Source organism: Epinephelus lanceolatus, chromosome 7 (assembly GCF_041903045.1).
Source record: "Epinephelus lanceolatus isolate andai-2023 chromosome 7, ASM4190304v1, whole genome shotgun sequence".
Classification (NCBI taxonomy): Eukaryota; Metazoa; Chordata; class Actinopteri; order Perciformes; family Serranidae; genus Epinephelus; species Epinephelus lanceolatus.
In genome coordinates this window covers 22,880,475-22,897,813 of record NC_135740.1, presented here as the reverse complement: position 1 = coordinate 22,897,813, position 17,339 = coordinate 22,880,475, and the positions used below count along the sequence as shown (strand labels likewise).

Genomic DNA, 17,339 nt, shown 5'->3' with positions numbered 1-17,339 from the left:
TGTCTGACCCAGATGTTGCATTTATAATAACAGAGGCCAAGTGTGTGGATTATTTTGCTAATGAAATATTATCTTTGTTTCCTAGTTCTCATCACACAGGTGTCTCATGTTATTCTGAGCTGCAGTATAAAATAGCAACACCATCAGTGGGAACTAATGTAAACTTTGCTAAAATCATGTGTTTAGTGCTGTAAATGATCTCTCCGTTTTTAGAAGCACTGTTTTAAAACCCAATGAGCAGTCCTCTGCCTCTAGGCTCGGTCCCTAATAATGAAAATACCTACTATTACTACTGACCTCTAACAATATGTAGGCTTTTTATCTGAGACTCCGGACTTTCATCCGTGGATACTTTTTTCTTCAGTGATCTGACAAGGAAAAAACAGACTGGAGGCCAGTTCAGTCCATTATACTAATGGAAACACACTGACCATGATAACGCACAGTACGGCATGATCCAGCTGTTTTATGATGTCTGTCTGTATGTCTGTAGTAACCACAGACTATAAATAAGGTAGTGACATCACAACACACAACACCCTTTGGGGGTTGATTTTTTTTCTGGTGACACAATGGAGTCAATTTCAGGTGGTAATGCCATGTGTGAAACAGTAAATGTAATAATATTAGCTGAAATTTTGTTGGTAACGTGTTATATTACTTTGTTACCGCTAACACAAAATATATTACTGTAACACATCACTTTTCTAACACATTACCCCCAACACTGGTTACCACAGTAACATAATTTGGAACTGAGAACACAGAGTTTCCCTCAACTCAGGGTTAACTAACTCAAGAGTTCTCACAAAACCTGCTCTCTGAAGCTGCTCCCTCCCTGAAGCTCACAAAATCCTTGAGTTTTCCCCCTGGTTGTGCATGCTGGTTAGTTAGTGCAAACCATTTATTTTTGGCCTTTTTTTAAATTAGACATATACTAAAGTGATTCCGATGAAATATCACTATTTTAAGCTCAGATTTGGTCATGTTCTTTTCTGACAGAAGCTTTCATTCCACATTATGTGTCCTAGGACTCCTCGGAGAAATTTTGAAAATTCAACAATAATTTCTGTTTTCACAGTTTCTGGATATGATAAATGGTGTCATGGTGATCTTTAAAGGAAACATGCCTTACAAACCCACATTTTCTTTAAAAATCTGCAATAAAATAAATCAAAAATACAACCATTCAAATCTGTATATCCCTCCCCTGAGCCAAAATGAGAAAAAGTTCTTCCTCTGTGCTTAAAAAAATATTTGACATACCTCCCCCTTCTTGCACCACCCTCATAAATAACAAACAGTCCCTAAACAGGGTTGCACGCAATGACTAGCAGATTTCATTTCATCATTAACATGTGATCATTTACATGTTGTCACAAATGTTCTGAAATGAAGTGAAGCAACACTGTTCTTATGAGTTTAAAGTATGTCTCACATGAAGTGAACATGAAGAGTCGGTCGCTCTACATTACTGCAGCAAGCCCTTCTGTTTTCATCTAATGATCCCAGTTAACTGTATGTCTGCCTCACATAGCCTATGCACCTCATGTAAATCAAAGATAAATGCTGTTGAAGACAAATAAGGACAAATATAAGTTAAAAGATTTTTTTTTTACTCTTAAGGGACCATGAAATCCCCAGAGAAGCACTCATAAAGAACAATTAAAGACAGTGAGGGAATAGGGTAGAGATTCATACTAATGCAGTCATACTCAGCTGTACTCTAATGTAGGCTGAACATCTAGCAACAATCATGTCAACCTCTGTAATGCTAAATAATATCAACTGTCCACAGGCGTTGCAGGGCACTGACAAGCGAGCGTTTTAGGGCGACTGAACAAGACGTAGGCTGAAGACTTTCACTTAAGGTAGATGTCATTGGAATCACAGTCAGATCACCTCAAATAGAGACAATGATGTTTTGTGTGTTCAAGAGTGCTTCACTTTGGGGTTGTCTTAACATATTTTCACTGGACAGATCCATGTTTCACCACAGTGTTTCACATTGTTTCATCAGAGCTACAAACTGTGACACTAGGGGGCGCCATTGTCCTGTACAGATTCACACAATTTGCCAAATTGAACATTATATCTGGTGTTTAAATGAAGTGGATACCACTTGTAACTATCTTTTTATTCCTGTTCTTACAAAGATTTGTACAATCCACAATTACATCTGAACAAGCTCATACAGTGCACAATATATTAAAGTCACATTTTAGTCTGATCTGTACAATATAATCACCACAGACTTACTTTATCACAATATTAGAATAATTGCATCAACACATTTTCTCCAGAATGTGGTCATAATGTCAGCAGCTAGGTAGAGCATGTCCTTTCTTTTACAGTATAAAGCTCACATAATCAATTATTAACATTTGTAAAATAACGTCTAGAGACTTTGGCAATAAGTGAATGTGTTGATCTCATGGTCATTAAATGTATGAACACACTAACAAAAGAGTTTTTTAAAACTGTCCCAACCAATGAAATAAACCCGTTATTACAGTCAAATGTATGGAGACAGTTTTTCTTGTTGGTAAACTGATCACACATTTGTCACAAGCACAGATACAAGCATTTTTGGACCAGTTAGCGCTTGACAGGTGGACATGAGCAGACAGGGACTCCCTCCTTTCTCCTCCTCCTGATCACCCCCCTCCTCCTGCCTCTTGTTTGGTTCCTCTTGGTGATGATGACAAAGATGACAAGTGCTGTCAACATAACCGCTGTTACCAGGAGGCAGCCTCCGAAGACCAGCATGGCTTTGTTCTCGAACATCCATGTGCATACAGAGCAATGTTCATGCAGCTGACTAGACCTGCAGGCCTGCGTGGTGTTGTCCTCAGGGAAACCACCACGAGTGATGATTTCTCTGTAGACAGCGATGGAGGCTTTGGCTTTGGATTGGTGATGGGTTGAGGTAAAGAGGCCAAATTGAGGGGCATGCCGATCTTGCAGTTTCCACACGTAGAAGCCCTGCAGGTTGACGCCATCTAATTGGCGAGCTGGAGACAAATAGGGGAAGAAGTGAGACCAGAATCAACTCTCTAAGTCCTTTTCAAACAGTATGAATAACCCAGATATACTTTATGTTACCATCATAAAAAACATCCAAATGTTAACAGTGAATGTCAAAGGGTTACCCGTGTTATAAAACAACATGTGTGTGCATATACAGGTGGGGTAAGAGCCATAAAGGGCACGAACACAACACTGAGCACTGCACTGTGTTTCTCTCCCCTGCTCTCTCTTTTTATGATCTTCATGGTTTCTCATTACATCTGTTTTTTATGGTAGGAAGCAATGTGACCATAAAACATGTACTGCCTGTGGATCTGTGCCTCTTTCTCAACATCCTGAACACTGCAGAGGTCAATTGGCTCCTACTGAAAAACAATTACGCAAAACATTCTCGAAGAGGAGCATTAAATGCAGTGGTGGAAGAAGTATTCAGATACTTTAGTTAAGTAAAGGCAGTAATACCTCACTGTGAATATACTCAAATACAAGTAAATGTCCTGTAAAGTAAAGGTATGTATTATCAGAAAATGTACTTAAAGTATGAAGTATTCAGATCATTTAGTTGAGTGAAAGTACTAATGCTGCTGTGAAAATACTCTACAAGTAAAAGTCCTAAGATATTTTTAGATTCATATTACTGCTGCATTAATATGTTGTATTTTACAGCCGTGGGTGTTTAAGGTTGTGCTTATTTTAACTCCTTTATATACTGCTGGGGAGTTTAATCCAGTGGTTTTCAAACTGCTGAAACCACACACCACAAGGCAATCCAAAATCTCAAGACACACCTGTTTTTATATCTGTGCACAATAGCCTCTATAACATGTGTTATCACTCTTATCACAACATAAATGTTTGTTTTTACTTATTAATATCAAATAACAATTGACAACTATTACTCATGAAATATTAATGAACAAACTGATTTAAGAATTCATTTTAAACTTTTTAAAATTACATCAAAGCACCAGTAACACATCCATTGAAACAGAAATAAATGTAAGGTAATGTAAGGTAATATGATGTGTCACACACTTGATTAGATTAAATTGAATTAAATGACATTTTTTAGGTAGTTTGCCTCTTTATTAGGAACATACTGATTAAAAATCAAATAAAAACTTTTTGTATAGGCTCAGTTGAATATTTCAATAATAATGTGTGGTTACCGCAAAATCTCACGGCACACCTGGATTTGCATCATGGCACACCAGTGTGCCACAGCATGCCATTTGAGAACCACTAGTTTAATCTACATCAATGTATCATATTCTTTAACATCATCATATATTTATGGGATCACGTTCCTGTGAAAACCAGGTATCTCTATCTTTCATGAGCTCAGCACGAGAAAGGTTTTAACGAGCTTATTCAGCCTAAGCAGTAGAAGTATTTTCTCAATCCATAAATTGTTTTCACCTGAAAAGGTATGAAGAAATTTAATCTGAAAAGTAACTAAAGCTGCTGCACAAATTCAGTGAAGTAACAATATCTGCCTCTGAGATGTAGTGGAGCAGAAAAATAAAACTACACAAAGGGGAAATACTATGCCTCAAATACAAATACAAGTACCTCAAATTTGTACTAAAGTAAATTACTTGAGTAAATGTATTTAGTTACTTCCACCACTGACTGCATGTTGGCACGCTGATGGAGATGTAGGATCTGAAATGCATGTCCCACTGTAAAAAAAGGCTCTGGCAGCATGTGAGTTAACTAGCCAATTAATCACCATAGCAACCACAGGTCAGTCAGTCACTGTGACAGGACGTCAGCCAAGTAAACCTTACCTGTTGCGTGCGTAGAATACTAAAAAAAAACACATACGCAACCTGCCGTTGTGGCAGATAGATGGATAAGACTGTAAACAGTTGTGCCTATGAACCCAATTCCATACAGTTTTAGTTTTTTGGGCCCAAATCCAGTCTCCGTGTCTTGACCCAACACCCCACATTGGTGAACAATACCAAAGCCAGCTAAAGCCTTCTTTACACCCACCTTTAAAGGCCTCCTGCAGATAACTCCTGATAAAGTGTTGCCTGACTTTGTCCTCCACAGGAGCCTGGTCATCAACCCCACTGGCTGTCACAATGATAGGCAGAGTCCCTCCGTATCTCTGGCTCACCCAGTTCAGGATCTTCCGCAGGCCCCAGGGTACAAGAGCCTGCCCCAGACTGGAGGAGGCCCAGGTGGGATCAGAGAGGATCAGACAGCCGTGATCAGGGGGCTCTTTCTGCTGAAAACTAGCCTGTGTGTGGGGATACAGAGAGACCAAGCGGGTGGTGAAATGATTCAGTGCGATAAAGCTCAATGTCCCTCTCAGCTCCTCCTTCTCAGTCTCGGTAAAGGTAGGAAGAGCAGATCCAGGGAAGCCCATTACTCGAGCTCTCTCCTTCAGGTATGCTTTCATTTCTTGTGGGTAGTCCCCCTTGCTATGCTTCTCCTCATATAAAGTCCCCAGCAATGGGTCTAAGAAGCGCCCAAGCTCAAACAAAAGGAATCTCTGTGCTGCTGCTGTATGCGAGTCCAGGAAGGGGTTTGCAGGTTCGACCCAGTCAGCATGTAATGCAAGTGACACAAGTGCTTTCTGTTGACCTGAGTGTTCCCTCTCATACAGCCTCCAGGCTTTTGCATGAGCCAGAAGAAGGTTGTGAGCTGCCTGATGCTTCTCTTTCCTACTGGAATAAACATCTACCAGTCTGTTCGGCTCATTGACGGTGATCCAGTATGGGACCCAGGACCCCAGCTGCTGGTAGCACAGAGCTGCGTATTCCTGAAAGGCCTCCACTGTGCTGTAGTTGAGCCAACCACCAGAGGCATACAATGGACCAGGCAAGCCCAGGTTTGGAGCTCTGTGTGTGGGGTAGTAGAGAATAACAACAGCCTGCAGGTCCAGCTTCTTGAGCTCGGTCAGGACACAGCGGTAGTACCTTTCAGATGTAATAACATTGTGAAACAGAGTTATAGGATCAGGAGGTCTTTAAATCTTTAAATTGATCTGAATCTGCTGTGAATCAGGTTATGTTATAGCTTTGAATTTAATTTTAATTTAAATCAATAAAATTGGGGAAACTGTCCCTGTTTGTGTGTTTGTGTGTTTCTACCTCAGAGCCTCAGTGTTCACATTAGAGAGGTCTCCCTCGGGTAAAATCAGAGACCAGTTGAGAGCGAAGCGATAGTGAGATGCCCCAGTAGATGCAAACAGGCGAAGATGACCACGAATGGCCAAGTAGTCGGTGCACTGGGCTCCTCTGGTGTGCATCTCCACCCCTGGGACTGGACGCAATGATCCGTCTCCTGTCAGGTTCCAGCTGTACAAATGGGGGTCGGTAAACTGTGGTGAGTAAGGGTAGAAGTGGACCTGCAATAACAAAAAAAAAAAAGACAGAAAAAGAATATTAGGGTAAATATAGCAGTTACTTTAGGATATTTTTTTTGCTGTTAAGTCACTGTCTTGTCCTCTTAGGTTATTTCTCTTTTTACCTGTAAAGTGGAGTCAGCGATACCCCAGTGAAAGTCGCAGGGGAAACGGCCTTTAATCTCTCTGGAGGTTTCATCTCTGAGGAAACCATTGTCAGTGACAACACGTCTGTAGTACTGAGCACTGGTCTTGGGGGTCCTGCTCTGGTTCTGTTGGCTGAAGTCAATGTAGAAAAGGCCTCTCCTGACAGTGTAGCCATAGTTCCACTCAAATCCATCCACCAGTGACCAGGTGGAGTATCCTATCACCTGCACACCATCAAATTTTATAGCTGTAAAAGAAAAAACAGCAATAAAAAGTTAAAACAATTTATTTTTTCTTTGTTTCTGCAAAAAAACATAAAGTGTCCTTTTTTTTCCCATCCCAGTTTTCTCACCTTGCAGGACCTGGTTGATAAACCTCTTCATCAGGTAAATGGCCACTGTGTCCTCCTTTCCCACACTGGCTTCAGAAAACCAGCCTCCCTCAGTCACCAGCACCGTCGGGTCCTCATACTCCAACTTTATCCAGCCCAGTAAACGCCTCAGGTCTGGAGTCACAGTCTGCCCATACTGGACCAGGCTCCGGCCCAGACGGAGGTTGTTAGGTCCAAAGGACAGAGCAAAAAAGTCAGCTGTTTTCTGCACCCAGAGCTTCTCCTCAGGGGTGAATGTTGGCATGAGGGCCCCATGCTTGATTTTTAAGGAGACTGGGTAGTCCCCATCTCCAAAGATGGGGTTGGCAAACCAGCCAAGCACAGCCTCCATTGAATGCTGGCAAAGCTCAATATTAGCAGCTGTGGCTTGGCCTCTCTGAGGCTCAACCCAGTGGGACCCCAAAACAATGGATACTTTACCCTTCTGAGCTGGACGGAAGTGGGTGTTGTAGGTGTGCCATGCTTTGGCATGTGCCTGAAAATCACAGCAGACACTTTATTATTATTAACACAGTTGTACAATTGGCCTTTTTCACAGAAGACATGTCACAGAAGGAAAAGCACAGGTGTAAATAATAAAACAAATCATGGCTGAATTGCATTTAGCTGCAGTTTAAGGGTTGTGATGTTGTGCATGCTGGCTCACTGTCAGTTAAACAGGGCAGAGCCGTAACTAATATTCAAGTATCGGTCTTAGTGTGCTTTTCCTACTACGACAAGTAAAAATGTCACCTGCACCATCACTGGAATTTGTTATTTTAATGACAGAAAACTTTTATAAATGTATGAAATGACAAAGTAAATAGATTGTATTCATAAAGTACTATAAATGAACAGATATGATAAATAATTGCATGTTCCTCTGCCTTGATTTTGTCTAATTTTCCACAAAATTTCATTCAAAGTTATATTTAGTGTCTTGAGATATCATACTAGCTAACAGATAAATAAGCAACAAACAGCTTCTTTCTGTAGCGGAAGCAATAGAGTCATAATGAAAACAATCTTGTAGGCACCACAGAATCACTGTCGGCTCAGCTATCTGCATGGTGTTAGCTGTCCACAAACCATCTGTGCTAGATTGCATAAATATAAGTGATTATTAATGAGGCATATCTCCATGACTTCCTGTCACACACTGTTTCGCTCCAGCAGAGAAGTGCTGATGTGGTGGACTTTGACCTCAATCTCTCTTTAAGTGTCCTGTTTACTGATCGCAAACCTGTCAAAATAAATTATGATCACCAGGTCATTGATGAGATAAAATAAAAAAGGCTTTGCACCAGTTATACGTTTCAATGCAATAAATCAAACTTCACTAACTTTATTGATATAATTCAACTGCAAGAAAATGTTGGTGCAGTCTGTTCTTGTGTCACTGCGTTGAGAATGCACTGACCATCATAAACTGATACAGCTGCTGCAGTTCAAAGTTTACAGACGGTCAATATCACCAGAGAAATTCTTCATGCACTGTCATCTACAGTCCAGGCAGATAAAGCACAATTATATTAATCTACAGAGTCACATTAAATCAGTTGACCCTGTTTAACTTACCCTGATCAGGTTGTGGGCCACAATGAGAGAGGCAGCAGGACCCCCTGTTTCTCCAGGAGCGTGCACACCTGTCCCGTACCCCTGCACAGCTACCAGATATGGATTATGCATCGTGAGCCAATACTTGACACGGCTCCCAAATGTGTGGAAACAAAATGCAGCATACTCCCCAAACAGTCCCACCAGCTTGTCATTTCTCCAGCCTCCATAGCGCTCCTGCAGGACTTGCGGCAGGTCCCAGTGATAGAGGGTGACGATGGGCTCAATTTTCCTCTCCAGCAGCCTCTCTATGAGCCGTCTGTAATGCTGCACAGCAGCTGTGTTGGGCTGACCTCTGGCATTCCCATCAGGAAAGAGTCGGGGCCACGAGAGAGAGAAGGAGTACGATCTCACACCTAGATACACCAGTGCCTCCACATCTTCTTCCCAGCGAGTGTAGCTGTCACTAGCCACATCGGCAGTGTCTTTTGCCAAATTACCACTGACACTAGAGTGGGTGAAATGGTCCCATATAGAAGCGCCTTTACCCTCTTGGTCCCATGCTCCCTCTGTCTGGAAGGCAGACGTCCCTGAACCCCAGAGGAATCCTGAAGGGAAGGTGTCATGGAGGAAAGACTGCTCTTTGGTGATGGGGTCCGGTTTGGGCTGCTGCCAAATCTTCACGCCATCCCCAAGAGAGCAGGTGGCCTTGTTCCAACCACACAGCAGCAACAGGAGGGAGAGTAGGAGAGTGGGAGGAGAGGGATGGGTCAGCATACTGACTTGTTTCAGAAATCCACTTGAATGAGGTAGCCGGTGTCAGTCAGAGCCAATGCTCTATTCAATATCGTGAATCCTCTGGAGAAAGACAAGAGAGCCATTGTGGTGGAGGAGAGAGGAGAACAATCACATCCAGGACAGAGAGCAACATCTGAGGCTTCGAGGTGCTGCCTTATGCATCTGACAACCTGGTCAGACTTCCCTATCTCTTCCTGAGTGTACTTGTGCTCCCACTCAGCCCCTCCCTACCACATAATGTCCACACATACAAAGGGTGAGTCATATTCCCACACACTTATGTTACATTTTGAGAGCTTTCCAGGGAATTATTTTCACCTGTAGTTCACTTAAATCACATCAAATAAAAAAGGGACCAACACCTAAGAGGATATTACTGAGTTATTCCTGAGAGGACACACACACACACACACACACACACACACACACACACACACACACACACACACACACAGAGCTCTAAACATGCTGCTGATTGCTGTAAAAATGTCCTTGTGTCAATAATTAGCTTGTACTCTGATCTTAGCTCCATAACTAAGAAGCAGTTCACATTGCAGTCTCCATTTTACGGTGGACACTGAAAACAACAACAACAACAGGCTGTTTTCTGTTGTCTTATGGCCAGAGGCTGTTTAGCACGTCCGCAGTGATAATCCAAGATTTGATCAAACCATGCTAGGTGAGAACAGTGACACCAGCTCATATTACCTCATTCAATTAAGCTCCCTTTGCGGTATGAGTAACAGCCACTGACCCGAGGAACCAACAGTGCTGCTGGACTGAAAACATTGCTGGGAAGTGTGTGTTTGTGTGACGGTCCATCTGTCTGGGCACACGCACGCTTGTCCTCATTAAAACCCATGGAAAAGCCCCTTCCTCATCCCTCTTCATTAAAGGCAGTGTCTATAGCAGAGTAAACAGCGTAGTTGCCCAGGATACACTTTGCTTCAAGGCATTAGAGCGAGAAGTTAATTGAGTTGAAATGGTCATCTACCACCCGGACTGACCTCAGCGTGGTCGCTAGGTACTGAAGACAAGACGGCTGAGAACACTGAGGTGCATTTCAAACGTGTCATTCATGCAACGCCCTTACAGACATACACTTTGCATAGTAGAGAAAACTGTTTGTGGTTTATAGGATGGTGTGTTTGTGACAGAGTTGGTTCTGAATGTAAATGGATCAAACCCACTGTCTTTTACAAGATGTTAAACCAATTTGTGTCCACAACTGAAATTTTGAATTTCCCTTGGTTGGAAGTGGTCTCTGGGCTTGCATAAGCACAAATCTAAAGAAATCTACAAAATCACCATTTGGCTGAAGAGGGAATTACTATATTTACTTCTTGGGCACATTCTTTCGGGGGTGATTATTTGATTTCAGGCACTGTTATGTCACTGGAATTCTTTTTTTCCTGTTATTTATATTATCATTACTTTGAATGCTATATTTCACCTTTATGCTCAATTTTTCTTTTGAAAAATTACATTTTTATTTAATTTTTTACACTGTTTTATGTTGGGATTTCACTATTTTCACCTTGTTTTGATGTTCATCTAATTTTTAATCTATATTGCTACAATGATTTCCTCTTAAGTATTTAACTTGAGTACAATTTGTGACTTTTATTTTACATAAAATATGTGTGAAAAAAGCCAACGCTCATCTGTAGGCAAAACACTTAAAGAGATGCTTGAGCTGAACTTAGAGCCTTAAAAAACAACAAAACAGCAGCCGCACACTCAAACACTGTGCATATATATCAGTTTAATGCAAGCTTTCGGTCATTGTGACCTTCTTCAGGCATACAAGACAAGTGAATGATGGGCATTCACATAAAATATGTGTAAAATATGTATATAAGTATGGGTGCCTGTATAAATGACCTCAATATGGTGTGATTTTCTATCTATGCCCTCAAAGGCAAACTAATTTCCATCATGATTTTCTGTTATTGTAAAATAATATCCATCTGTAACAAAATGATATGCTGATTTTACATAAACTATTAAAAAAACTGTAATTTAAGTATAAAAAATATTTAGTTAAACTTATAATTTCCTATTTTTTTTTGTAGTTTTTGACAAATATGTAATGATGATTTTCTGGGTACTATGTACGCTGATGTTGTCCAATATCAAGTCTCTGTTTAATCATGTAAAAAGACAATGTGATTTACTTTGACAGTCGAGCTGCAAGAACCCAGTGGCACCATTTTTACATTCTGGTACCAAAAACAAATCCCAGTGACACCCTAGATTTGGCCCATGGATTGTAAGTTGAGTGTCACTGACCAATCACAGCAAATTAATTTTTCCTTGTCATACTAAATGTAGTCTTTAGACCTTAGTGGGTAACATAGTCCAACAAATAAGAGCAGGGAAATAACAGTAGGTTATTTAAATCTAAAAAGATTTAATTAACAACAACTGAGTTGACCTAAATACTTTCAGTCTGACCAATATTTCATCATGAAGCATTATAAATATAGTAGTGTCCTTCGGTAAGAAGCTCTTTACAGTAAATTAAAGGGAAGTGAAAAAAGGATGTGCAGGAGAAAAAATAAGTGGTTGGTGTCACACTTGGTTTCATTTCCATATCTGTATCCTCTTAGGTTGTGTCAGAAAAAACAAATGAGAAGAACAGACGCAGCCAGTTGCCCACATAGCTGATGACTATCTTTTGATCAAATCAGTTTTTGTTTACTGGTGCACTTTTTTTCCCCAGGATTTAAGTAGCTTTGAATCTCTGTGACTGAGATATTCTTAAAGACTGAACACAAATACTTTCAGCCGTTCATTGAGACTATCCACTGGAAATCTATTCAAATATGACGGACTGCAACTTTTCAATCAATTAAACACTCGACAAATCAACATCTGCAGCGCCTTCTTCTGACTTCAGCACAGGTTAGTGCACTTTTTGTCTGTCTTCGTACTGTATAGTTGTTGGATTTTGTTGTATTAAGGGCTTGCTTTATTTAAAATTTTATTTTACAAAAAGATAAAGCAAAACTTTACAAACACAATGGTTGAAGCTATGCAGTAAATGGTGATGCATTTACTCAATTCAGTATTCAAAACATGGCTTAAATAAATGATCCTAATTTAAATATGTTGTGGGAAGTGTGGATGCAGAAGTAATCCTAACTTTATGACTGTTTGAAGGCAATTTCACAAACAAGACTTTCGTTGTGACCAAGTGCAGGTAACGTAGGTCAAATTACATCCTACCTTCATAACGGTTAAAATATACTGTTTGTACTATTTGTTTCTATTATTTTGTTCACCCCATTTATATCCGCTAGGGTAGTCTAAATAAAATGAGCATGAACACAGTGGTGCCTGCAGAAATTTTTCATAGGTGCAGCCAGATGGGGGTCAGTGAAAATCTTGGGGTGACACACCAAAACCAAAAGCCATAACTCAGTTTCAGGGATCTTACTATGCTGTTGTGGTAAATATAAGCCAGTTGAAAACCATGTCATCATGAGAAGTTAATGTTACTAATTATCTAATGTGCATACACTAATACTGATTCAGTTAACATTTTATGTTTCACAAAAATCCAGTTTAAACATCCTGTTTCTGTATTTATTACACAGCTTTGTTGAGTACTCAATTCTTATTGGTCAGTTACAGCCTTCTGTTATTTCTGAAAAGCAGACCATCCCTATGAAGACACTTAGCGGAGGGAATAAAATTATTTCTGATGCACAAAAATCAATTTCAAATCAAATAAAGAGCAAAACATTTACTGGCAACAAACCTGAGTTTAAAAACTCCACACACAGGCCTTCAATATATTTTGGATTATTTACATGAGGGCAGTGCAGTGGGTAAGTGATTGTATCAGAGTGGACTGTGTGCCTCCCACCCACCCACGCTCCCTGGCGGAGCCACTGCATGAACACTTCTCTAAAACAGTTTTAACAAAAACTGAACATTATAACCTCGATGAACGTATGTTTTATTCCAGGACTGTTGTGTACCTTATGAACTGTAAACTGAACTAATGTATCAACAGTAACATAGAATTTTCTTACATTTATACAGGTCAAACAATGAGGCCTGTGAATGCTGCCCTCTGGGCGGCAGCCATATTGATGGGACTCCAGCTGAGCAGTTCATCCCCTAACTTTGTAGACCTCTCATCCAAAAACCTCTCCTCTGTCCCAAGTGACCTGCCAGAGACGGTTGAGTTTTTAGACCTTTCATGCAACCACATACAGCAACTTCACCAAGGAGACTTCAAAAGCACCCCCTTCCTGAGGTTCCTCAACATTTCTTGGAATAATTTGGAGGGCATCGATCCGGAGACATTCCTCGACACGCCGCTCCTGGAGGATCTGGACCTGTCACACAACAGGCTGACGAACCTGTCAGGTCAGCGGTACCTGCTCCACACTGAGAACCTTCGGGTACTGAATCTGACCTGCAACAACTTTCTCATGATGACACTGGGGAGTGAGTTCAGTTTCCTGGTAAAACTGGAGAGTTTAGCAGTTGGAGCTCCAAACATCAGTGTCGGTGATTTCAAGAATATTGCTCAAGTCAAACTACGTACACTGACGCTTTCCCTGGAGGATCAACTGAATTATACACCAGGCAGTCTGAAGGATGTTAATGCTAAAAGGCTTCAGATAACGTTCTCTCGTTACCAAAAAATTGACCTTTATGTGATTGATGATGCTCTGTCACTCTTTGCTGAAGTGGAGTTGATGGATCTGAGACATGACTACAGGGACCTGAGTCAGCAGTTGAGCGAGAGGAAAGAAATCCTCACATCTCATCTTTATCTCACCAACATATCAATCGACTGGAATGACTTGACTCACTTCGTAAAAGCAGTTCTGCACACATCAATCAGCCATCTGAGCGCCTCCGATGTGGCCATGTCCAAATTGCCATACATTGACACTGTTGTGACCTACACATCTCAAATGGAGTCCTTCACAGCCAGCCGAGCGGTGGTGACGACTTTCTTCTTTTCACAAGAGGCTGTGTACAACTTTTTTATCAACCTGCCAGTGAAGCGTTTAGTAATCAATGAGACTTCAATCATACACATGACATGCCCAGGGTCGCAGAGTCCTATCCGCGAATTGGACTTCTCCTATTGTGCTATGTCTGATTCCATCTTCACCACAGCTGATGCTACAGGAATCAAGGAATGTATGAATCTGGGTAACTTGACGAAACTGAATTTGGCTGGCAACAGTCTTAAGAGCCTTCAGCGGCTGAGCCAGCGTGTGCAATATATGACATCCCTGCAGGATGTGGATCTCAGCTTCAACTCCCTGACTTATGATGGTCTGACAGAATGCATCTGGCCACCAAAAATCACCAATATGACTCTGGCTTCTAACAGCCTGACAGACTCTGTTTTCAAATGTCTACCAAAAGGAACGGAGACACTGGATCTACAGAACAACCAGATTTCTGTGATACCATCATCTATCCTGAAACTGGGGAACCTTAAATCTCTGAATCTGAATAGTAACAGGCTGCGGGACTTGCCAGCATGTAATGGTTTCCCCATACTGAGTGAGCTTCTGCTGAGGTCAAATTCCCTCAATACACCATCTGTGAACAACTTGGAAAGCTGCCCCAAACTGAAAACCCTGGATGTCAGTAACAACCCCTTCGCCTGCACCTGCGCTCTGAAGAATTTCATAAGTCTTGGTGTCAGGTCTGAAACGAAAAAAAGTCTCACAGGAATTGAATTGGTGAGCTGGCCATTGGACTATTGCTGCAGCTACCCGGACAATGTTCGAGACTCGACCTTGAAAGACACCCAGATCCCGGAAGTCTCCTGTAATGTTGGCCTTCTAGCTACCGCCATCTTGTGCCCAGCAATAGCAGTGATTATCGTAGTTGTGACCGCTTGCCATCGTTTGGATGTTCCCTGGTATATGGGCATGATCTGGCAGTGGACCAGGGCCAAACATCGCGCCAGAATGCGACAAGTTCGACCTGAAGATCTGGCTGGTGTTGAGTTTCATGCTTTTGTGTCTTACAGCCAGCATGACGCAGACTGGGTGCACAATTCCCTCCTCCCCAACCTTGAAGGCCCCGCAGGAGGGCTCAGAATCTGCCACCACGAGAAAAACTTTGTACCCGGAAAGACAATTATTGAGAACATCATCGGCTGCGTGGAGAAAAGCCGGCGCTCTGTGTTTGTGCTCTCTGCTCACTTCGTCAAGAGCGAGTGGTGTCATTACGAGCTGTACTTCGCCAGCCACCAGCGCCTTGCTTGGGGCTCGGACAGCGTTGTGCTGGTGCTGCTCGAGCCTCTGCCTCAATACCTGATCCCATCCAAGTACTACCAGCTGAAGTCCATGATGGGCCGCCACACATACTTAGAGTGGCCTCAGGACACGAAAAAGCACAGGCTGTTCTGGGCTAACCTCAGAGCTGCCCTACAGACCGACCTGCCAGATGCACCAGTGACAGGACTGGAGGAGTGACTGCGACAAGCACACTTAAAGATACAGTTGGTATCAGTTTGTTGGTACAGTTTGTTTTTAAAGCCTCACACGGCCTGTCACCCAAATACTTCACTGAGCTCCTCTGCCCCCTTTCCAACACTAGATCTCTAAGATCCTCAGAGCAGTTGTTCCTGGCAGTCCCGCGATCGGGGAAGGGTGATTGTGCATTTGCAGTAGTCGCTTTGGAACAGCTTACCCTTTTCAATTTTGTGCTCCCCTTCTGTAGACATGTTTAAAGACATGTTTAAAGCTAGGCAGCCACATGTTTTCTAAGGCCTTTGATTGTCCTAAAGGTTTCCATTTTTTCTTTCATTATTTTATTTCAGATCTCACTATTCTGTGCTTTCTTTTCTTTATTTTTTTTTAATTCGCTTACTTGTGCATGTTTTTGGGTTTGTTATTTCTCTAACGTTTTGCAGTTACCGTATTATGTTATTTCACTTTATTTTACTGTACAACACTTTGGTCAACTCTGGTAGTCTTTAAACATGCTTTATAAATAAATTTGATTTGGTAACTTTTATGAAAATTATATTTGCTGAAACGGTCATTACATCCACAAAGTATTACACGAGAAAGATAATCTGTGAGAAGAATTTGGCTCCTCCTCCCACTCATGCCCTTTTCAAGGCAATTTGCTTGAATCTAACCCGGGTCACTGAAAACAACCAATCAGAGCGGAGGAGTCTCAAACGCAGCGGTCGATCATGTCAATCACTGTTCATGAACTGTGGTCAACCTGTTTAACTAGGCAGCGCTGATCAAATATGAATTAAGACTCTGTAACTGCATTGCCTATTTCTCAGAACGCTTCCGCAGGTGGACGGTACTTTCTCATTTTACAGCTAAACAGTACACTAACATAAGTTTCTGACAATATTTGAGAGGATAAATGGGCAAATCTCCTGTATCCCAAAACAAAGGAATACTTTGCACATGTATTTCCAAACAGGCTCGTGGGAGAGCACTGTAACTTGCAAAAATACTGATTTTAATGCTGCACCATTTCGCTGACTGGACCTTCATCAGGTAAATAGTTTTGTGACAAAGAGAAGCCGTCTTATATTCTGGTATATTTTGATGTAACTTTACTCTGTGACATTGTGGAGGCCTAGTTGCATTTTATTATAAAGTTTCCTATTTGTGTATTGATGCTTATTCTTGATGTAAACATATCCCTATAGGTTCTTTTTTCAATGTACCTTCAAGATTTGGTCATGTATGATTTTTAGAGAATGCAAGTTAACAATAAGGGCTTAAGCATTTATTCTCAAGAATGTACCTATGGGGTATGTTTAAGATTGTCACTGAGCATTTTTTAATTTTCCTTCTTTATTCCTCTATTTCTCTGGATAATGTTGATTGTTACACTAATTGATGTTTGGTATTTAAGCCTTCCCACTGCCTGAGGGAAATGTGACTAATTGCAGACTCACAGCCACTTCTACTTAAGATGACTTCTCTTTACTAAACTGTTTGCCTGATGAAGATCTAGTCACATTGCAGCATTAAAAATCATTATTTTTGCAAGTTAGACAGTGTGCAGGAGTTTCTTCTATGAGAGAAATTGAAGATGCAGTAACAGAATCTT

At 41.3% G+C, this 17,339-nt stretch overlaps 2 protein-coding genes across 2 annotated transcripts; one reads left to right on the top strand and one right to left on the bottom strand.

Moving 5' to 3' along the window:
• Window positions 1–2,116: 2,116 nt before the first annotated feature.
• klb (klotho beta) lies at window positions 2,117–9,436 on the bottom strand. Its single transcript, XM_033632489.2, has 6 exons — window positions 8,484–9,436; window positions 6,888–7,401; window positions 6,514–6,782; window positions 6,135–6,391; window positions 5,029–5,960; window positions 2,117–3,014 (listed from the first exon to the last, which is right to left on the bottom strand). Exons 1-6 carry the CDS (start codon window positions 9,237–9,239, stop codon window positions 2,599–2,601), a joined length of 3,144 nt encoding a protein of 1,047 aa, XP_033488380.1. The 5' UTR covers window positions 9,240–9,436; the 3' UTR covers window positions 2,117–2,598.
• A 2,444-nt stretch (window positions 9,437–11,880) lies between these two features.
• On the top strand, window positions 11,881–15,869 carry tlr1 (toll-like receptor 1). Its single transcript, XM_033632980.2, has 2 exons — window positions 11,881–12,167; window positions 13,314–15,869. Exon 2 carries the CDS (start codon window positions 13,322–13,324, stop codon window positions 15,725–15,727), a length of 2,406 nt encoding a protein of 801 aa, XP_033488871.1. The 5' UTR covers window positions 11,881–12,167; window positions 13,314–13,321; the 3' UTR covers window positions 15,728–15,869.
• Window positions 15,870–17,339: the final 1,470 nt, after the last annotated feature.